At 35.4% G+C, this 24,196-nt stretch overlaps 1 protein-coding gene across 2 annotated transcripts in view; it reads left to right on the forward strand.

Moving 5' to 3' along the window:
• QSER1 (glutamine and serine rich 1) overlaps positions 1-24,196 on the forward strand; it is a 78,421-nt gene extending 54,225 nt beyond the window's left edge. The window contains exons 5-13 of one of the 2 annotated variants that reach the window (XM_040258964.1): positions 1,376-1,704; positions 2,521-2,637; positions 3,240-3,373; positions 4,997-5,214; positions 9,543-9,680; positions 11,936-12,033; positions 15,790-15,942; positions 19,105-19,200; positions 20,453-24,196. In XM_040258964.1, the coding sequence (XP_040114898.1) occupies positions 1,376-1,704; positions 2,521-2,637; positions 3,240-3,373; positions 4,997-5,214; positions 9,543-9,680; positions 11,936-12,033; positions 15,790-15,942; positions 19,105-19,200; positions 20,453-20,593 (1,424 nt within the window). In that variant the 3' untranslated portion in view covers positions 20,594-24,196. The remainder of the gene's footprint in view (positions 1-1,375; positions 1,705-2,520; positions 2,638-3,239; positions 3,374-4,996; positions 5,215-9,542; positions 9,681-11,935; positions 12,034-15,789; positions 15,943-19,104; positions 19,201-20,452) is intronic. The other variant, XM_040258965.1, reaches the window with a different exon arrangement.

A 24,196-nucleotide genomic window follows, 5' to 3' on the forward strand; every position in this document is an offset into this window, starting at 1 on the left:
TGCATTCCTGTGATAAAACTCACTTGGCCATGATGTTTACTGGAGTGGGTTGTCATTTCCTTCTCCAGGGATCTTGCTAATGCAGGGATTTGAACCCGTGTCTCCTACATTTTCTGCTTGGCAAGCGGATTCTTTACTACTGAGCCACCTGGGAAGCCCATATACTTCTTTTATATGTTGGAATATTTGTTCATATTTTGCTAGTGATTTTTGTGTTTGTGTTCATAAGGGATAGTAGTCTATAGTGTTTTCATGATGTTTCTGTCTAGTTTAAGTATTGGAATAATACTGGCCTTGAATGAGATGGGAAGTATTTCCTCTTATCTCTTTGAGTTTATGATGGATTGGTATTAATTCTTAACTATTGATAGAACCCACCTTTGTACCCATTTTGACCTGTGCTTAGCATTGTGGGATGTTTTAAATTTCTTTTATTGTTCTGTTGTTGGTCTGAATATTCAGATGTTCTCTTTCTTCTTGAGTTCTTTTGGTAGCTTGTGTCTTTCTAGGAATTTGTCCCATTCACCGAAGTTATTTGTTGGCATACAGTTTTTCATATTACTTTACGATCCTTCTTATTTAGCTTCCAGTGCTGTTTCGTTTCCCACATTCAGTTGGCTTTTCTTCTTCTAGGCCTTCACAGCTTTGGTTGTCTGACCCTAGTCTTACATCACTTTTTTGTCTCTGTTCTTTTAAAAATATTTTTGTGCTACTTAAGTGGAACTAGGGGTAAGTTTAGGTTGATGGAGGTTCTCTTTCTAACTGTCATCCAGATGTTAAGAAGTTAATAAATGCCCTTTTTTTATTTCGATTTTTTTAATTGGTGGATAATTGCTTTACAGGGTTGTATTGGTTTCTGCATACAGCGTTCTGCATACTGTTGAATGGGTCACACACACATGTATATGTGTATATATATTCATATATCCTCTTCTTCTTAAGCCTTCCTCCATCCTCCCACATCCTGCCTCTAGGCTGTGGCCGGGTGCAGGCTGGCTCCATGTGCCACGCGGCAGCGGCCCGCCGGTCGCCTGTCTCACACATGGTGGTGCATGTTATCAGTGCTGCTTCCTCAGCCCACCCGCCCTCTCCTTCGCCTGCTGTGCCCGGGTGCAGGCTGGCTCCGTGTGCCACGCGGCAGTGACACATGGTGGTGCGTGTAAGTCAGTGCTGCTTCCTCAGCCCGCCCGCCCGCTCCTTCCCCCACTGTGTCCACAGGTCCATTCTCTGCGTCTAACAAGCATTCTTTAGTTTCATTGTTTCAAACAATTTGATGGCAAAAATAATACAGGCTCTTTGTAAACTGTGCAGATTTTACTCAAAGCAGATAAATGTTTGATATTTTGTATTGCTAATTTGCATTTGCTTGATCTAATTTCAGAAGCCACACAGGTGGCGACTGCTAGCACAACTGCCATTGCTACTGGTACTGCCGCTACTTCCTCCACCGCGGTGGGTGCAGTTAAGCAAGAAACCCTCTACTCCACTCCATCTGCAGCAAAGACCCCAGAAAATATAAACTCTTCAGAACCCCCAAAGTCCATCGAACTTGACGGTCTTCTTTCAGACCAGTTTGCCAAAGGACAGGACACTGTTGCCATAGAAGGTTTTACAGATGAGGAGGACCCAGAAAGTGGAGGAGAAGGCCAGTACAGAGAGCGTGATGAATTTGTGGTAAAGATAGAAGACATAGAGATTTTTAAGGTAATGTGAATGTTCCCAGGTCTAAAGGTCATAGTTTAGGGGGCGTGTCTTCGTGATGGCTTAATACCTTGCGTCTAGATTAAGTTGTGAAGAATTATGAAGTTTGGAGAAAATGGTTATTTATGTAATTTTAAAATTTAAAGAAAATAATAGGAATATAATGTGAAAGTAGCATTAGACTATTTTTTTGTAATTTCAAATTGTAGAATATTACAATTTCATGTAAGAAATTTTAGCACTATTAAGAACACTTATTTTGGGGGTTTTGTTTGCTTTTTTTAATTTTAAATTTATCAGTTTTTTAAATTGAAGGATAATTGCTTTACAGAATAGTGTTGGTTTCTGCCAAACATCAACATGAATAAGCCATGTTTGCCTGCTTTAATTTTATTTTTTAATTGCAGTGGAGAGAAATGGCATTAAAAAATACAGTGAAGAACATAACATTTAAATTATCCATATTCCTTCCATTCACAATTGTCTGTTGTTAGTGTTTTAGCATATTTGTTTCTGATAGTTTTGAATATGTACGTACTATATGTAATAAAATTGCAGAAACAATGTATCATTAGCAGAAAACTTCCCAATAGCTATAGAAAAGGGTAGTGGGCTACTTTGTATATTTGTACTCCCTGTTTCTGGAAGAATTTTAGCAGAGACTGAATGAATAGCTGATGTATAAGAATTACTGTGAAAGTTCAGCTAGGTAAAAGATAAAAGGTTGAACTAGGGAGTTAAGATTCCTTTCAGCTCTCAGAGTCTATAAATCTAGACTATATTGCTAGTTTTTATAAATGTCGTTAATTCTTCTTACAGGAGGCTTTAAAAACAGGAAAAGAACCCCCAGCTATTTGGAAAGTACAAAAAGCTTTATTACAGAAGTTTGTTCCTGAAATTCGAGATGGACAAAGAGAATTTGCTGCTACAAATAGTGTAAGTAAAATGCTTGTTTACATTAAACTTCCTATTTTTTGACAATGATCTTGGGTAAAATACAGAATGATAAAAATTTAAATGTATTGTTTAATGTATTTATATTGAGCATCTATGATATATTAATAAGTAGCATAAAATTTGAACTATAGAGTATATGATGCTCTGATTTTAAAATAAAATTAATATATAAATACCAACTACTTAAATGGCTTAACTCTTTTTTTTTTTTTAAATAATGGAAAGGAATTAACATTAGTGTGGGAAGAATTCTGATGGACCTAGAAACACTTACATTGATTATTCTGCCAGTTAAATATCCTGATTTACCAAGAAGACTTACAGAATTACTCCTTTTTACTTGAGTAGTTGCTTTAATAGCATTGAGCAAGTAAGCATCTGATGATTAGCCAAAGAAGACTGCATCTATATATAGGCTTGCAATTAAGAATGAGGCTGGGATCATTTTTATTGAGGGTGCAATTAGCCTGGCCTGAGCTGCATTTTTGAAGGATGACTTTATGATAGTCTGTCATGACAACAAGGGAATATTTTATGTACGGAATGTACAATTAAGTAATTCAAAGTGCTTCTTTACTTAGTACCTTGGATATTTTGGAGATGCAAAGAATAAATACAAAAGGATATATGTGAAGTTCATTGAAAACACTAACAAAAAGGAGTATGTCAGAGTATGTTCCAAAAAGCCAAGAAATAAGCCTTCACAAACTATCAGGTATTTATTATTTTATATAATATGTTTGTAATAATTATTGGAAAACTTATTATTGGTGATATACAAAGAATTACATCAATTAAAGGGACTGATTATTTTTTTCCATTATATACAAGTCTGAAAATCATTGCTTAATGTCCTAAGTGATTCCTTTTGAAGTAATGAGACAGGAATTATAAAGCCTGTGGCTATCATGATAGGGTGGATACCTTTTTCTTCCCTGAGTCCTTTTGGTGTCACCCTAGTATAGTGGAAAATAATTGGATTTACAGTCTAAAGATTTGAATCTATCTCTTTATGACCTAAATTAATATAGCATTTCTAGGGACTTTTCTGGTGATCTAGAGGTTAAGATTCCACCCTTCCACTGCAGGGATTGTAGGTTTGATCCCTGGTCAGGTACTAAGATCCTGCACATGGTGAAGTGAAGTGAAGTGAAGTCGCTCAGTCGTGTCCAACTCTTTGTGACCCCATGGACTGTAGCCTGCCAGGCTTCTCAGTCTATGGGATTTCCCAGGCAAGAGTACTAGAGTGGGGTGCCATTTCCTTCTCCAGGGGATCTTCCCGACCCAGGGATCGAACCCAAGTCTCCTGCATTGTAGGCAGACGCTTTACCCTCTGAGCCACCAGGGAAGCCTAAGATCCTGCACATGGTACAGCAAGGAAAAAAAAAGAAAAAAAAGATAACCTTGCTTAGCTCCCTTTTTTAATCTAAAAGTAAAATGAAAATAATAATAAAATGTCAAATTTAAAATGAGAAAAAACTGTTTAAGGCCTGTACATTACATTAGAATTGTCATCATATGTTAATGTGACTCTGGCTTGTCTGGAGCATGAGTTTGGAAAACCATGAATTTGGAAGTGATGACCCAGCCACATTCTCTTTAATCTGTATGGGAAAGCAGGTGTGAGCCTAGATATTCTCAATCTAGTGCTCAGAAGATCTAGTTAATGAAGATTCCAGCTTATTGGACACAGCCACTTTATCTCTGTGATGGAATTTTATCCTCTCCTTCAAATCTCCAAAACCAGGGCACAGCAAATCTTACTTCGGGGACTCTGGCACAGGTGCAGTTGAGAGTCCATATCAAAACCTGGCACCAACAGAGCCTGTGAGAGTTACAGCCTCATAGTCAGGAAAAATGAGTTCCTGAAGGGAAAGGAGTGGAGGGAGAGAGAGAAATAATAGGGGTTGAATTAATATAGTCCCTTACTAACTGAATATGTTGAATGTCAGTGTTAAAGAGTATATTTCAAGAGAATTTTGGAGCAGTCGCCACTGGCTCTGTGTAGGGCTTAGACTTTATTTTGGAGGTATTGGTGAGGTGATTAAATTTTTTTCACCAGTGTTTCTTGATTTTCTGTTTATCTGTAATTAAATTATTCATGTAAAAATTTTTTATTCTAAATTCTTATTTAATTATTTACTTTATTTGGCCAAGTTGTGTGTCCTGTGGGATTTTAGTTCTCCAACTAGGGTTTGAACCTGCACCCCTTGCAGTTGGGGGGGGCGGGTGTGTGTGCAAAGGTCTAACCATTGGACCACCAGGGAAGTCCCTCATTAATTTATTTGAATTAGACAAGATTTCAGTGTGTTGATGAAGTCTGTTTGTAACATTGCAGAACTGTTCAGGCTAAGCCAAGTAACAGCAGTAAAACTTCTGATCCTCCAACACCAAAAACTGCAACAACAAAAGCCCCTTCCATGAAACCCAAAGTTAAACAGCTAAAAGTAAAGGCTGAGCCACCACCAAAGAAAAGGAAGAAATGGAAAGAAGAATTTTCATCATCCCAATCTGACTCATCTCCTGAGATCCACTCTAGTAGTAGTGATGATGAGGGTGAGTTCTTCATAAAATGAATATCTTGATAATTTGAGATTTGCTGCATTAATGGAGAGGAACAGTGATGCTGACAATTCAAAATGTATTTATTTTTCCTTAATTAGGTAATTTAGCTACCTCATTAAGTTCTGCTTAGGCATATATTTGCCCATGACTAAGCTAAATAACTGTGCCTTAGTTTCTCTTTTATAAAGTGAAAAGATTGAAATACATAGCAGTTATCTAACATACTTTTTGACCTTAGAACCCTTGTACACTGTTAGAAACTGTTGAAGACACCAATGAGCATTTATGTAAGCTCTTTATATATTGAAATTAACTTTATTAGAAATTAAACCTGAGACAGTTGTAAAACAGAAATGTACCAGGAAACATCCATCAGCCATCAAACTTATTGTGTAACATTTACAAGAAATTTTCAGCAGTTCAGTAGTCCAGGGCAGAGGCAGGCAGCTCCTACTGGTGGGCTAAATGTGATCTGCAGCCTATGCTTAATAAAGTTTTATTGGAAAACTGGGAATTATTTATATGTTTTCATAAGTTACTTTCCCCTTACAGTGACCGATTTGAGTAGTTCTTACAAAGAGCATATGACCATTAAAGTGCCAAATATTTACCACCTGGCCCTTTACAGAAAAAGGCCCTGACCCCTTATTCAGTCGCTCATTTGTGTCTGACTTTTTGCAACCTCATGGACTGCAGCATGTCAGGGTTTCCTGTCCATCACCAACTCTCAGAGCTTTTGAGAAATTCAAGGTGTATTCTTGGCAGAACTTGAATGATGAATTGAGTTTTCGGGGTACTGTTGACGTTGATGTCTAGGATGGTTTCTGGCATTACAAGTATCATTGCCTGGAAGCTGATCTCAGAGATTACTTGGATAAAAATAGAATTATAATAAAGGATTATTCTTTCATAACAGAAGTTTGCTTTAAATGTATTATTTTTAAAAGCTACTTATGAAGTTATTTAGAAATGTTTGTAAAGTATCAGAATTTGTAAAGAAATTTAATGCTTTGAGTATGCATGGAAGGCATTATATATAATTTCACAGTTAGCATTCCTGCTTACTGTTGAGAGTAGAGAAGTTTAAGTTCTGCTTTGCACTGTTATTTACACAGCTTCCTCAGATGACAATCAAGTTGAAAATTTTCTTTCACTGATAATCTGAATTACCACTCGGTGTCACTAGTAGGCAAGCATTATTAGTGCTTCTTAAAAAGAAGGAAATATGATAATAAACATAGTTTTTAGGCTGGTGGTTTTTCAAACTATTTGTTTCAAGACTTCTTTATAATCTTCAAATGTATTGATGATTCCAAAAGACTTTGTGTGTGTGTGTGTGTGTGTGATTTGTATCTGTGTATATCACCAAGTATCAGTTAAAACAGTTTTAAAATATTTTAAATAAACCCATTACATATAAGGGACTTCCCTATAGCTCAGATGGTAAAGAATCTGCCTGCAATGCAGGAGACCTGGGTTTGATTCCTGGGTCGGGAACATCCTCTGGAGAAGGAAATGGCAGTATTTCATTGAACACTCCAGTATTCCTGCCTGGAGAATTCCATGGACAGAGGAGCCTGGCAGGGTACAGTCCATGGGGTCAAAAAGCATCCGACACGACTAAGTGACTAACACACATGTTACATATTAATGTCAGTTTTTTAAACACTCGTGTTTAACTAGAATAGGATTTTCATATTCTGTATTAGGTTTTTTATTAGGTTTTTTTTATTTAGGTTTTTGCTTAAAGTATGTGAAGAAACCTGGACTCACGTTAGGTATGTAGTTAGGAAAGAGAGGAGTATTTTGATTACTTTTTCAGATAATTATGGATATTTTTCTCTGATACTCAAAGGATTTTATTTTGTAAACTTGACAAGTGGTAGTTTCTTCAACTTTTCATGCTTGTTATGTTAAAATCTGTTTTACCCTTTGAAGTATCTTTCATCCATGAATGACTTTATAACATTTTTTGGCCAGGTGAAAATATTCGTTAGCTCATTGATTTTTTTTTTTTTCATTTTTTTCCCACATTTTAAAATGTGGCAAAATATATATAACATAAAACTTGCCACTTTTAACCATTTTTAAGTGTACAATTCAGCAGCATTAATTATATTCACAACTGTTGCACAACCTCACAGCTATTTCCAAAACTGCTTAATCACTCTAAATAGAAACTTTGTAACCATTAGGCAATAATTCCCCATTCTCCCTTTCCCCCAGCTGCTGATGATCTCTAATCTAATTGCTGAGTCATATATTTTATATATTTAGCTTTTTGAGGAACTGCCTGATTTCCACAGTGATTATACTATTTTACATTCCCACTAACAATACATAGGTTTCCATTTTCTTCACATCCTCATCAACGCTTGTTATATTTTGTTCTGTGATTATAGGTATTTTAGTAGGTGTGAAGTGATATCTCATTGTGGTTTTGATTTGTATTTTCCTAGTGACCAGTGATGTTGAACATCTTTTCAATTCCTTACTAGCTATTTTCTTACTTTCTTTGGAGTAATGTCTATTCAGATTCTTTGCCGAGTTCATTTCTCCTTTGTTCCTTAGTTGTAGAAGTTCTCTATATATTGTAGATGTTAAACCCTTATTAGGTATATGATTTGAAAATATTTTCTCCCATTCCGTAGGTTGATATTTCACTTTTTTTTTTTTTTTAGTATATGTGCTGTGGAGGTGAGCCCTGTATTTCACTTTTTGATAACGTCCTTTGATGCACAAAATTCTGATGAAGCCAAATTTATCTGTTTTATTCATTGCTGTTGTTTTTAGTGTCATATTTGTAATCTATTGCCAAATACTAGGTCATGAAGATTTATTGCTGCATTTTCTTCATAAGAGCCTTATGGGTTTAGTTTTTACATTTACATAATAAATTTTTGCAGTATTAAAAAATAACATTTTTAATATTACCACTAATTTCATCAATGAAGTCTTTAACTATTGAAATGGTCGTCAGGCTCACAATGGTGGAAATAAGTTTTCCGAAATTCTAATTTTCACTTAGAACCTCAGTTTTATCATTGGCAGCAAATACTGTCAATTTTTTTCCTGGTAGTGACAGGTTCACTTCTTTAAGAAAATGTTTGCCAAATACTGAATAGGGGTAGGGTATCTGTTATTTTTTAAAAATGGTATTCCAGTGGAGAAGGTGGCTGGTTCATCAAACAATTGCATGGGTGCTCTTCCTGGAGATAACTGTCATACATCATAGCAGAAGTGCTTTATATATACCTCTCATTTCATCACACAGAGTTTTAAGACATTTACTCGAGTAAAGATTTAATACAATTAAGTTTTTACTGCTTCTTCAAGGATTATTCTTCAGTGAAATCAGTGTTTGGGGTTATTTTTCCTTCAGATCCATGACCGTTAGATGACAGTCACGGCAAGGTACATGGCTGCTAGTACAGTTTGGCGTCAGTGTCTCAGTTCATGCTAGCAAAGGCCCACGGCAGTTTTACAGCATTACTTTCACAAATGTCAACAGAGTGACAAAGGTATCTAACATCTTAATGTTATTAGGAAAGCAGCTTGACATCAGAGACCCCTGAAAGGGTTGTTGGGGAAACCCCAAAGGGTTTGGACCAAACTCTAAGAACCCCTATTAAAGGTTGTGATGATGGTTCTATATTTGAATAAAGAAGTAAAACTTAAGACACTCCTCTGATCTTGCAGTTCTTACCACTGAATTTGAGTGAAATTTTTTTTATACAGATTGTGTTTACATTAAAATTTTTTAAAATATGTCTTGACTCTAGACCAGAATTTTATAGTAATTTAAGTGTAGAAGTAAAAAGAAGAGATATGTGTATGTTAACTCATACATTAGGTGTTTTATGGTTTCTTTACTAATTAAATACTAAAAAAAACACCCAATTTTGAAGTAGCACGACCTCACAGTGGATGTCTGGTAGGGCCAGGGGAGGGGAAACAGGTCCCTACAGGGCAAATGTTTCCAAATGTTGGGCTGGTGTTGGACTTCAGAGGCACCTGGGAACTTTTGTAAAGGTGTAGCATTTAAGCTTCATTACCACTCCAGATTCGTTTTAGTAAGTCCAGCAGTCTGTTTTTTTGTTTTGTTTTGTTTTCAAAGCTCTCCAGTGATTGTGATAGGCACAACCAGCTTTGAGAATCTCTCATTCGAAATATTTTTAAAAGCAGAGTCGGAGAACCTTGACTTTGAAGAAGTTTTATCTACAACCATTTATCTGCTTGTAGGTAACTTGCTGTTGGGTAACTTGTTTTTAAAGTTGTCAGAAAGGAATATTTAATATTTCCTCTTTTCTCCCTCCCAGAGTTTAATCCTCCAGCTCCTTTTGTCACTCGTTTTTTGAACACAAGAGCAATGAAGGAAACCTTTAAGAGTTACATGGAATTGCTTGTCAGCATTGCTTTGGATCCTGACACAATGCAAGCCTTGGAGAAGAGCAATGGTACAGTTTGCTAAGTAATACTTTCTTGGCAGTACTTTCCAGATCTTTTTCATTCTTCTCTGTTAGTTATATGTTTAATATGTGGTTTTTGTGATATATCCTATATGTTGTCAGCTAATAAACTGTTGATATATTGGTTCTATAAATACAGCTTTATATTTCATAGGGTCATAGCTTTTCATGAAGTGTTTGAATAGTTGAACAATTTTATATTAAATATATTTTTATTGATTTCTACTCATGAGAATACTCCAGTATTCCTGCCTGGAGAATTCCATGGACAGGAGCCTGGTGGGCTACAGTCCATGGGGTCAAGAAGCGTTGGACACGACTAAGTGACTACCCACCTACTAGTTTCTTTAAATCCTAGAATCTTTTTCATCCTCATTACATTTCACTAAGTATCTATATTATGTAGAAGGTCCAGATTTCAATGAATTTTTATATTTCTGTTTTCTAATAATTGGCAAGATGAAGCAGATAACAGTGGTATAAAGATTAAATTGTATATTCATGTCCAGTAAAAGATACATCACAGAGTAAATATTTTCTAATCAGTTAGTAGTAAAACCATAAATGCCTTGGATTATATTTATTAATATTATTCCTTTTTTACTCTTTCTCTAGTAACTGTTTCTTCTGGTATAGTAGGGATGAAATTGACATATGAAAGAAGCTGATAATTCATATATCTAATGTTGCTCTTTAATATTTACCCTTCAGCTACTACAGCTTTCACCAGGGACAGTTCAGAGAATGAAAGGATTAATGAGCCAGTTTCCATTATCCTTCTATCAGAATGAGTTGAACAAGTGTAAGATCAAAAAGATAGGAACAAGAATAAATAGTAACAGTATACTTCAACAGCAGTGCCTAATGATATAAATTGTTTTATTATTTCCACATATACTTTGACATACATTATTCCCCATAATCCCAGAACAACTTAGCCATTTTTGGAGTAAAGACAATGAGGCTCAAAAAGGTTAAGTGACATGCTTATTAAGAGCTCACAACTTGCAAGTAGCAGCTGCTGCTGCTAAGTCGCTTCAGTTGTGTCCGACTCTGTGCGACCCCATAGACGGCAGCCCACCAGGCTCCCCCATCCCTGGGATTCTCCAGGCAAGAATACTGGAGTGGGGAAAAAGGATTAAATCCAAAGTCTTCTAATTTCTAGTCTTGCTTTTTTGATCATATAATCAGAAACAGTAACAAAGAGCCTGCAAGTGTTTTCTCTGTCAATCAGAACTCCTTGCATCATAAAATACATGTTTCTTAATAGTGGTCATTTCTGGGTAGTTGTATTTTAAATGATTTTTTTCCTATTATATATTTTTTTAATTTTTCTCCATTTAAAATGAAGGGTATAGATTTTAATGGTTATATTTCAAAACAATCCACAAATGTTTAAAACTTGTTTTTGTAAAATGTAAATTTTGAATAGACTTAATCACTGCTAGAAAGATAAAATGAAAGCTGCCAGGTATGTTGTGGTGACTTGGAACAGCGTTCCTTACTGAGGGCTTTTTCTTCAACTTGAGGAAAGTATTCTTTTGCTGATCTCTGTGCTTGTGATTATTTTCCAGATATAAAGAGTCATTTTATTTAGCTATGAAATTAGTAACCAGATTCTGAGGGTTTATATATACATTTTCAGAAAGGTCATTAAAGATAATTAGTATTATAAAATGTTGCTATGCTGATAAATTTTTAGTAACCTAAACTATTTACTACAGCACCAAAAGTAATTAATTTATACCCTGAATGTATTTTTCTTCTTCTAAAATAACTATTTGGACTCTCCTTGTGTATTTGAAAGTGAATTTTGACTATTTTTTTTTTGCCCCCTACTTATCCTTTGCCCCATTGTATAGTGAATTAAGAATATCATACTCAGTATTTTATTTAAAAAATTTTAATGTTAAATTTATGATTTGAAATATTATTATTGTTCACTTGGTAAATGAAGTATGGAGTGATTAGGCAGTTTGACCATTTGTTGATCAATTCTAATGCTGGGGTTAAAACCCAGGGCTTCTGTTTTCTCATCATAGTATGCTGCTGCTTTCTCAGTTAGCTATTGTAAACTTTTTTTAAAAGCTAACTTTTAAAAAAAACCTTGTGTGCAGTATTTTTAAATCAATACACCATGAATTTAATGTCAGTCTATTAATGTTTTGTGGAAAAGCTCTATGTCTAACAAGGTTTTGTGTTGATAGTTCATCCTGTTACAACGAATTCTTATCTTGTTTTAGATGAGCTACTTTTGCCTCATATGAAAAAAATAGATAGCATGCTGAATGATAACCGAAAGAGACTTCTTTTGAATCTTCATTTGGATCAGTCATTCAAGGTATTTCCTTCACATGGTTTATTAGCAAACTCAGTGGCAATTATAGTCCTCAACATAATAGGAAAGAATATTTTGGAAGTCATTCTCAGTTTTATAAAGTTGTCCAGCCAACAAAAATTTGATTTTTATTCATTATGAGTCTTGTCTGAACATGTCTTTTTATTAAGTACATTCTTAATGTTCATCATTTGTTTTTCTTTGTTTAAATTCATTTTTCAGGTTTTTATGTTCATCTTTTGTTGTTTCGTCGCTAAGTGGTGTCTGGCTCTTTTGCGACCCATAGACTGTAACCTACCAGTCTCCTCTGTTCATGGCATTTCCCAGGCAAGAATGCTAGAGTGGGTTTGTCATGTCCTTCTCCAGGGGAATCTTCCCAACCCAAGGATCAAACCTGCATTGCCTGCATTGGCAGGCAGATTTTTTACCACTGAGCCGCCTGGGAAGCCCTTATATTCATGTAGTATTCCTTATATATAATATTATAATTTTCAAATGTTTTCAAAAATGCCTCCCTTAAACTACTGTATTCCAATCTTGTTTTTCTTTTAACCCTTTTAAAAATTTTCCCATTTTATTTACACTTAGAATTGGCCATAGCAGTTATCAAAATTCCCTTTTTTTGCCTGGTTTACCCAGTGTCTAAGGAAAAATTGATCTTCACATAATGGTAGGAGATATTATACATCTGTTAACATATCTTGGCACTGTAAATTGGTTTTTGGTATCATCAGAAATTTAGTTCAGTCGCTCAGTCATGTCCGACTCTTTGCGACCCCATGGACTGCAGCATGCCAGGCTTCCCTGCCCATCACCAACTCCCGGAGCTTGCTCAAACTCATGTCCATCAAGTCCATCTATTATCAGAAATAGAGAACAACAGAAAGCTAATCTAAACTCAGAAAATTTATCATAGAATCTACTGAGTGATTAAAAATTTTCCAGCTTTTCTTATTCAAAGTGTAACATGTAGCATCTAGAATCATTTAATTACATCTAAACTCGAGAGTCGGACATGACTGAGTGACTTCTCTTTCACTTTTCACTTTCATGCATTGGAGAAGGAAATGCCAACCCACTCCAGTGTTCTTGCCTAGAGAATCCCAGGGACGGGGCAGCCTGGTGGGCTGCCGTCTATGGGGTCGCAGAGTCGGACACGACTGACGCAACTTAGCAGCAGCAGCAGCAAACTCAAGAGAAGTGTTTTTTAATACATTTGTATAGCTTTTTTATAAACAGTCTTTATTTTTGGAGCAGTTTTAGGTTCACAGCAAAACTGAACAGAAAGTACAATTTCCATGTATCCCCTGCCCCCACACATGAATAACCCGCCCCCCCATTACCATCGTCTGTCTCCCACAGAATGGTACATTTGTCACAACTGATGAATGTACACTGACCCATCATGGTGACCCCAAGTCCATAGTTTCCCTTACAGGTCATTCTTGTGCATTCCATCAGTTTGGACCAACATATCCACTATCATAGCATCGTACAGAGTAGTTTCACTGCCCCCAAACCCTCTGCTTTATCTGTTCATCCCTTTCCCTCCCCTAACCTCTGGCAATGACTGGTCTTTTTACTTTTACTCCATAGTCTTACCTTTTCCAGAATGTCCTATAGTTGAAATATGGTATGTAACTTTTTCAGATTGGCTTCTTTCACTTACTGATACTCATTTAAGTTTCTGCCATGTCTTTTTCATGGCTTAGTAGCTTATTTCTTTTTAGCCTGAATAATACTCCATTGTCTGAATACCCCACAGTTTATATATTCACCTACTGAAGGGCAACTTGGATGCTTCCTAGTCCTGGCAATTACTGCTGTACAAATTTGTGTGAAGGATTATGTATAGACATAAGTTCTCAAGTCCTTTGGGTGATTTGTATAGCTTTCTCACATCCCTATTTTATCTGAACTCCACGTAAAAGTGGAGATCAGTTTCATTTTAGGTAGGTGAAAATTGATGCTCTGAGATTGATTTAGAGGTTGTAGCCAGTTAGTGTGTGTGTGCTCAGTCATGTCTGACTCTTTGCAACCTCAAGGACTGTAGCACACCAGGCTCCTCTGTCTATGGGATTTCCCAGGCAAGAATACTAGAGCAAGTTGCCATTTCCTTTCCCAGGGGATCTTCCTGACCCAGGGATTGAACCCACATCTTTCAAGTGTCCTGCATTGGCTGGGAGGCAGGTTCTTTACCACTAGTACCACCTGGGAACCCTGATTAGAGATTAAATGACACCAAACTCTACTAGTCATCCTATAGTCTTCACTGACACACTTACAGAGGGGAAAAAAGAAATTCAGAAGTTAGTAAGATAACCAGTGCTAAGAATTTGTTCTGCTTACTCCTAATCCAATATTTTCTGTTTAAATGCTGTCTTCAAGTGGAATAGTTTGTGGGGAGACACTATGTTTTCTGCAGACAATGAAATATTGTCAGAGTATGTTCTGTGAATATTTACTAACTCTTACAAATGACCAGTTTTGGCTAACCATTTTAGAAATGTTGAACTATTTCCCTAAAGACTTGTGTTAAAGCTATCACTTGGAATTTAGTAGACTCAGTAGGTATTTCAATTTTATGCAGTAGTTTATGGTGGACAACTGAAAAAATTTCATATTCTTGTTTTCATAGAAAAAACACAAAATTTCTAATTTTGAAATTATAGTTACTTAATGTAAACTGTAAATGGTAATAGTGATGTCTATGATAGATAATTTTCATTTATGGCAATTTGTATTTCAAAGCCAAAATATACACACAGTATTAAAAGTTAGAATGATGTGATGTAAAATACTACAAATAGTAGATTATAAAAGATTTTATTTTTAGAAATATTTACTATTATTTCCCATGATGATTTTGATAATTTTAGGAATCTTAAAGCCTTTTGAAGTTAATAATGTTTTTTTTCTCTGAAATACATTTATTTCCAATCATCTTGAGCATCTTGTTATTAGAGAAATCATTAAATTTTCTGCTTTCATCTCCATCCCATTGTTTCTAAATTTAGAATCCATTTTTGTCTTTAAGTTCCATTTGTTATAAGGAGTAATTCTGGGTTCAGGATTTTTCAAACTTGAACGTGTTTTATATGGAAAGCACAAGAGTATATAGTAAAAGCACAAATAATCTAAGAAAGAGAATGAAGCTAGAAACCAGTAGCTCATTCTGATAGAGAATGCTGAAAGTTCTGTTGTTTCTATTAAATGAAACATTCACTTCTACCCTTTCGCTTGAAAAATTAATTTATTTGTTTAAGAAGTGTAATGTGACCCCTGTTTGAGGGGTCATGGTACTAGGTGCTTGGGAACCGATACAGAATTTGGAAAAGAGTGACCTTGAAGGTTGAAACTGTGTATAGCTGTCCTTTCCCTTCACTTGAAGCCTAAGAGACAACACTAAAAGGAACACTCTGCCTCATTCAGGAGTCCCTACAGTGTCACATGCTGTTGCTTAAATCAGGTCATAATGTTGGCTCATATCCAAAGGGTGGGAAAATAGGTTCTATATCTTGATGGGAGGAGCTACCAAGAATTTGTGGCCATGTTTAACACCCCATGTATGTTTGTGTATGTATGTAGGTATATATTGTATATATTTACCACACCCCATCAGTAACCCCCACATGTATTTTTTGTGTATATATGTACATGTATGATTATACTTTTATATTAAAAAAATAAATTTTCAATAGCTGGAGGTAGTCAAGCTCACGTTTTTCTAACGTCAGTTATTCTTGCTTTATTCTCAAGAATGCCTTGGAGAGTTTTCCTGAACTAACAATAATCACTCGAGACTCTAAAGCAAAAAGTGGAGGATCTGCTATTTCTAAAATCAAAATGAATGGCAAAGCTTATAATAAGAAGACTCTAAGAACTTCTAAAACAACTACTAAATCTGCACAAGTAAGTATATATTGACTGATGTAATTACAGATTTTTCACTTGTTAATATAAATTCTACTTAAGACATTGAAAGAGGCAAGTTTTTTTAATTTTAACTTTTTTAACTTATGAAAGTATGATAACACATTTACAGGAGACTTGGAAAATACAGAACAAGGTTACATATAGTTCTACTATATATGACAATTATTTTTTAAGTAGATAAATTAAGATTTTTAGTTGGAGTTTCAATATCAAACTCTCAAAAATTAATAGACTCAATATACAAAGAAGTAGAAGAATATAGTAGACCTGAAAAGTACTGTGAACCAATTCAACATAATTAAGATTTATTCAGTTTTCACACAACAGTACAATACAAATGCTATACAAGTTCCCATAGGCTGTAAACTAGGAGACACTGAAACATATCTAGGGACATAAAACGGGGTGCAAAAATTTCATGGTCTAAAGGTATTGAAATCGTACAGCATCTGTCTTCTTATTACTGTGAAATTATGTTAGAAATCAGTGTCAAAAGATATTTGAATAACCCATGTTTTTTCAAGTGCAGTGTGACATTTACTGAGAGAGATCTTCGACTTAGCTATCGAAAGTCTCAATAAAATTGGACTGAGCCAACAGGAATTTGCTGTATGGATCAGGAAACTCAAACAGGGGCTCTGTATCAACCTAGACGGGTGGGATGGGGAGAGAGATGGGAGGGAGGTTCAAAGGGGAGGGAATATATGTATACCTATGGTCAATTCATGTTGAGGTTTGACAGAAAACAACAAAATCCTGTAAGGCAATTACCCTTCAATAAAAAGTAAATTTAAAAAAAATTAGGCTGAAAAAAAAAACCACAGAGAGTGATTGCAAGGAAGAAAGCATTTAAATGAGAAGTTAATATTAAGGATACTTTAAACAAAATCTCTTATATTTGGATAGTAAGTATCCACTTTTAAATGATGGGTATATCTAAGAAGCTATAGCAAGGAAAATTAGAAAATATTTGTAATAGAATGAAAGTGAAAAGAGAATTTGTTGCATGAAGCTGAAGCTGCTCAGTGCGATTAAACACAATATGGAGTCTTCACTAAGGTATGAAAACAAATAATGGACACTAGCATAAACTTTTGTGAAATTTGGATCCTGGAAAAGCAAGAGAGCTCCAGAAAAACGTCTATTTCTGCTTTATTGACTATGCCAAAGCCTTTGACTGTGTGAATCACAATAAACTGGAAAATTCTGAAAGAGATGGGCATACCATACCACCTGACCTGCCTCTTGAGAAACCTGTATGCAGGTCAGGAAGCAACAGTTAGAACTGGACATGGAACAACAGACTGGTTCCAGATAGGAAAAGGAGTACGTCAAGGCTGCATGTTGTCACCCTGCTTATTTAACTTATATGCAGAGTACATCATGAGAAACAGCTGGGCTGGAAGAAACACAAGCTGGAATCAAGATTGCCGGGAGAAATATCAGTTACCTCAGATAAGCAGATGACACCACCCTTATGACAGAAAGTGAAGAGGAACTAAAAAGCCTCTTGATGAAAGTAAAAGAGAGTGAAAAAGTTGGCTTAAAGCTCAACATTCAGAAAATGAAGATCATGGCATCCGGTCCCATCACTTTATGGCAAATAGATGTGGAAACAGTGTCAGACTTTTTATTTTTTTGGACTCCACAATCACTGCGGATGGTGATTGCAGCCATGAAATTAAAAGACGCTTACTCCTTGGAAGAAAAGTTACGACCAACCTAGATAGCATATTGAAAAGCAGAGATATTACTTTGCCAACAAAGGTCCGTCTAATCAAGGCTATGGTTTTTCCAGTGGTCATGTATGGATGTGAGAGTTGGACTGTGAAGAAAGCTGAGCACTGAAGAATTGACACGTTTGAACTGTGGTGTTGGAGAAGACTCTTGAGAGTCCCTTGGACTGCAAGGAGATCCAACCAGTCCATTCTAAAGATCAGTCCTGGGTGTTCTTTGGAAGAACTGATGCGAAACCTGAAACTCCAGTACTTTGGCTACCTCATGCGAAGAGTTGACTCATTGGAAAAGACCCTGATGCTGGGAGGGATTGGGGGCAGGAGGAGAAGGGGATGACAGAGGATGAGATGGCTGGATGGCATCACCAACTCGATGGACATGAGTTTGAGTGAACTCCGGGAGTTGGCATGGCGTGCTGCGATTCACGACTGAGCTACTGAACTGAAAACAAGCAAATATTTTACTCTGTTGTTAAAATCACCAGTGTGAGACTGAATAAAGAGCTACCCAGATAATGTAATACTGTGTACTTTTAAAAAGAAGAGAGAGATTCAGTCTTCCAATAAAAAATTTTTTACTTCCTATAGTTAGTTAATTCAGTTGCTCAGTCGTGTCCGACTCTTTGCGACCCCATGAATCGCAGCACGCCAGGCCTCCCTCTCCATCAACTCCCGGAGTTCACTCAGACTCATGTCCATTGAGTCAGTGATGCCATCCAGCCATCTCATCCTCTGTTGTCCCCTTCTCCTCCTGCCCCCAATCCCTCCCAGCATCAGAGTCTTTTCCAATGAGTCAGCTCTTCACATGAGGTGGCCAAAGTATAGCTTCCCCAATATAGTTCTGAGTATTAAGAATACGACAGTGAAAAATGATCCAAAATCCTTGCCCTCAATTTCTATGGGGGAGTGAGGGCAGTGCTTAATAAATTGAAAGATACCCAAGTTTTGTTTAGGTTAAAAAAGTTATGAAAATTAAAATTGTGGAACAATATGTACAGTATGAACTCCTTCCCATTACAAAAATTAGTGTTATTAATATATGTTATACATGGGCGAAACATGGAAGAATATATTACATGCTGTTAACATTGTTTACCTCTGAAACAAGACATAGAATTCTTTTACCTTATAAGTCATCTTTTATGTTTACTGTTCAAACTTTTCTATAATGTTTAACTTTTTGGAAATAGTATACTTATATGCAGAAAAAAATAAAGATTTTTAAATATGATTTAAATTCTAATTTTGAATAAGCATCTTGTCCATGTTAATACATATTAATACTAGCCATATAAGTCTTTTAAGATTTCCATTGAGAGTTTTGCTCTAACATTTTCATAAAAGTGTTCTTAGTTCAGATGCTCCATGAAATAAATGTGTATAAATTCTTTTCTTTTTATAGGAGTTTGCTGTTGATCCAGAGAAAATACAGTTGTATTCTTTGTATCATTCACTCCATCATTATAAATATCATGTTTATCTGATATGTAAAGATGAGGTAATTACTTTTTTTGTCTTCTTAAAAAAGAAATGTATGTTTTCCTGAACTTTAAGAAGATTGTAGCTACAATATTTTTATATGTAATTTTTAAATGTTGCATTCCATTTACAGCTACTACAAAATACTGACTCTATTCCCTGTGTTATACAGTATATCCTTATAGCCTATCTTGTACCCAGTAGTTCATACCTTCCACTCTCTGACCCCTGTATTTCCCCTCCCCCTCCCACTGGTAACCACTAGTCTGTTCCCTGTATCTGTGAATCTGCTGCTTTTGTTGTATTTTCTAGTTAGCTGCAGTATTTTTTAATGCCTTAAAAAGAATTGTTAGAAATAATTTTTTAAAATATGCGTCTATGCTGTCTCTGTTAAATGCTGTGCTCAGATTAATCTGAGGCTCATTGCTTCTCATAGGACCTGTGAGTGGTAATGTTTTTGAGCTGTTATATTTGTTTTACATTGCCATAATAAATGGCACTTTATTGTATTTTCTTCTCTCATAATATATAATCATCCTGTTTAATTAATTCATTTTAGTCACTGCTTTGAATATCTTGCTGTCCTCTTTATCACCAGAATGACCTTATCCCAATTAATTGCAGAGAAATGGGGGTTTTGCCCCTTGGCGTGAAGAAATTATAGTTAAAATTTAATTGTATCTTTTCAGTATCATAATTTAAGTTGCTCAGAAATTATATATGACCATACCACTTGATGGATGGGATATAAGGATTAACCTCAGGGATTAAATGGTTGTACACAGTAACCTTTTTTGACAAGCATTATCAGTTTTTTAATTTAAAAGGGTTAAGTGGCTCAAGGCTGTATAATCATGTATTTTATAATGATCTGGTATGGAAAAATGTGCATAAATCTAAAATCTGTCTAGCAAAGGAGAAAGTAAGTATGGTCACACAGCATATGTTGGCTGTTTTTACAATGCTCTGGAATGCAGGAACTGACCCCAAAATTTGTTATTCCACTTTTAACACAATTGGACGGAATTGAGAAAGTTTGAACCACTTCTCCCAGCCTTCTTCCTTCCCCACTGGGAGCTGACAATGATAGGATTAGACCATTCAGATTTATGTGAGATAGTCATTCTCTGCAGATGGAATTTTTTAAAAAAAATTAGTATTTGGCAAATTTTTAAATCCTCTTTTCATTCAGGATAGAGAAACAGTGAGCCTATGTGAAAAGCTTATAAAGTGATAAGTATAAACTAATTTAGTATTTCTTTTCATTTTAGATTTCTTCTGTGCAGAAAAAAAATGAAGATTTAGGACAGGAAGAAATTGTTCAGCTTTGTATGAAAAATGTTAAATGGGTAGAAGACCTATTTGAAAAATTTGGAGAACTTTTAAATCATGTACAGCAGAAATGTTCCTAACATTGCCACAAAAATTCCATCTTATTTTCTGGCACTAATGAGATGGCAGAGGCAGGTGGTCAAAGGGGGGTCTGGAGACCTCAGATAATTGAATGTCAAGCAGTGGTCTTGTGTAGGCACACCTGCTTTGACCATGAACTTGCATCGTGGCCTCTGCTAAAGGACAGTGGTGCTGCCAAGGAAGTCAGTCCTTTGGAAATGAACCTGAATGTCACCGTGTTTTTATCCTGATGAATGATTTTTCTATTTTGTAAACCATTGGGTAACTGAGTTTTATTTTCAGAAATGTTTTTTGACAAATGATGAAGCATGCACTAAATATAATTTTTCTTTATTGCTAGAGAGATAACACTTAAGTAATTTGATTATTTTTTTCCTGACTCTGACCAAACACCAGAATGAAAGAGAAGTGGCAGAAAGCATATGTTTATCTTCATGTCTGACCACAAAATGGAAAGTATTGTACATTATGTAAGCAGATCTGGTGTGATATGACATTCTGTATGAGAATATCATCAGTTTAAAAATGTAAAATTCAGAAACGGCATTCTGCTTTATGAACTTTTACTCTTAACATGTTCAGGAAACTGGATGTGGAATTGGTGCAATTCTATGACTGCTTTTTGTGTCAAATTATATGGTGATGAAAAAACAATGACATACTATTTTCCCTATCTCAAAAGAAAAGTATTTTCCTTTATACCATTTTTCCTTTGGAAAAATTTTCAATTGTACATTTTATTTCACTAATAGTTGTATTTTTCACAAGGAAAGTGTTGTGGTTATAATTATGTTTGATGTATCTGTACTACACTTTTCATTATTTTCAGTAAATCTTATTTAGTTATATGTTGAATTTCTATTGTGAATTTATCTTGAGGTAACCCTCTTTGTTTATACAGATTTACTTCAGTGTTTTCCAGAATATGCATTCAGTACTAGAATTAGTTTAGCTTTATAAATGGGGTTGTGTTAGACACTGCAGTCATTTTCTGATTCGTGAAAATAAATTTCTTAGTAAACTAGCACTTGGTTAACTGATTTGTCAAAATTAACATTAACCACATTCTACATTTTGAAGAATAAAATTTGTAATTAGACCAGATGCAGTGTTAAACACAGCCAACCTGACTCTTAGAACTGGAAGTGGTAGAGTCCTCCTTTTGGTGCCTTTCCAACCTTTATACATGCTATTGTAGCTCTCTTTAGTTGGATAGCTAGTGTTTCTTCAAGTAGTTTAGCTGAGACCGTGAATGTATTAGATTCAACATGACCTTCTGTTTTTATTTGTGTTTGCCAACAGGATGCCTTATTTGTTTGAGAAAAATTTTTTTACTAGTGTCCAAGTGATCTTCTTTTTTAGGATTCTAAAGAAGTTGTTAATCATCATACTTGTGTTTGTTTTACCACCATTTAGTGCCTTAAGTCCTATCAAAAAAGCAGTGTTACTGCTCAGTGCCCAAGTAAGACATGCTGACGAGGTTATTGCTGTTGTCTTTGTTAACAGGCCAACTTCTTACCCTTAAAACCTCAGTAAATTGGCAAAGAATTAAAGGTAGCATGTAACTTGATTTGAGAATCAAACAAAGTAGCATTGGGTGGAAATGGAGTATTTGAGTTCAGCTTACATATTTATTTCTGACGGTTATCTTATTGAAAGCAATAATCCTTAATCTACCAATCCTTATACCTGCTGTTAGACAAGATAATCATAGAAATTCCTCTCAAGAATTAAATGTTCCATTTCTGAACATTTAGGCAGCTTATTTTGAAAGCAAAAGTAACTTATTAGATTCATTTTGCCTAACTCCAATAAGAGAGTATCAGCACTGAGAGCAGCATAAAATTAATTTCACTAAGTGGAGAAAAGTAGGAAGCAGCCATATTTCTTTCTGATACTGACTCTGGACAGAATTGGTTTCTTTCATTTCCAAAGTGCAGAGTAGAGAACTACATCATCGAATGTAGGATTGTGAGTACACATCTTTATGTTACTTCCCACAGGTTATTTGCCTGAATCATTAATGATTTAAACATTTTTAAAAGCCATCCTGCATTTAGGTAACTCTTGAAGTACAAGTTTGAAATCACTAGCCACATTTCCTTCATCATAAGCCCCATGGAAAACAGAGACATTCCTTGTTTGCTGTAGAAAATTCCATTTCCTTTTCAACTGCAGTTGCCCTTCAGCTGTTTGCAGTTGTATTCATATTAGAAAACAAGTGTTCTCATTAAACCAGAGGCCAAGTCTATGATACTGCCTGAAGGAAACTCAGTTACTTTGCACCACCTTCTCTCATTTGGTCCATATAGCATAGGCAAAGACATCAAACTCAGGCCTTAGTGAAGTGGGACTATTACTATGACATCCATACACAAGTCCTTTCTTTGTATGAAATTGAATAGATACCTAGCTGGTTAGTATTCACATTCCTTGCCAGGGAGTTTGAAATGTGTAATATAGAAATAAGCTTAGGTCGTAGATAGAGTTCAAGAGATAAAGCACATGTTGCCACAATCCAGGAAAACGTTTTTAAGAAAGATTGGATTTTCGTACCTACAGAAACCTAGACACAATTTACTATTTTTTAAAAAATTGTTTTGTTTTGGTATTTACTCCTAGTTCAGATTAGTGGAGAAGGAAATGGCAACCCACTCCAGTATTCTTGCCTGGAGAATCCCATGGACAGAAGAGCCTGGTGGGCTACAGTCCACGGGGTCGCAAAGAGTCGGACATGACTGAGCGACTTCACTTCAGATTAGTGGTTAGAGAAGGGGCCTCCTTATTCCCATTTTCATGATGACCTAGTTTCTACTTAATTGACCTAATGAAGTCATAAATTTATAATGACATGAATTATAGTAAACAATAGAAACCACCCACTTTTGTATTATACTATCAAATAGAAAACAATGATGAGATAGAAAAATCTAAATTTTAAATGGCTTAGAAAATATTCAGATTATCTTTAAATTTCTAAATTTCATCTAATTTCTAAAACAGAAAATTATAGGTGAAAATTGTAGGTGACTCATACATCCGTTGCTGTTTTTCAAAGTCTCAAGTTTCCTTTTAATATATGTATTTATTTTTGTTAAAGCAGCTATTTTCCAACCTGTGACTTTGGAGATACACCCATAAAACTAATATGGCATCAGGGTTATTGAATCAGCTTTGGGTCCCAGAAGTTGCTTCAGATGTGCACGTTGTCAATTTTATTGTATCTGTAGAATATAATTTTTGTTTTAAACTGTAGTTTTCTCAGAAATACTCTTCAAAGAGTGAAAAATTCCAGGATAACTGCTTCTGTGTCAATTACACTTGACACATAGCTGCACAAATGAACAGTGTACACTCGTAGTTGTACATTAACTTCCATGTACGACTTTCGGCATCTGTGTTCACAAATGCATGTTTTTGCAAATCACCGTTATTTATAAGTGACAATAATTGAGGTTAAGGTTACAAAGAAACCTGCATTTGTAGTCCAGAGTTTTAAGTGGTCCATAATACAATGTACGGAAATGTGAAAGACAATTTTGTATATTTGTTTGTTACTAACTCAGATCATTAAAATGAAAACAATTTTTTAAACAACAAAA

Source organism: Oryx dammah, unplaced genomic scaffold (assembly GCF_014754425.2).
Source record: "Oryx dammah isolate SB20612 unplaced genomic scaffold, SCBI_Odam_1.1 HiC_scaffold_17, whole genome shotgun sequence".
In the NCBI taxonomy this organism is placed as follows: Eukaryota; Metazoa; Chordata; class Mammalia; order Artiodactyla; family Bovidae; genus Oryx; species Oryx dammah.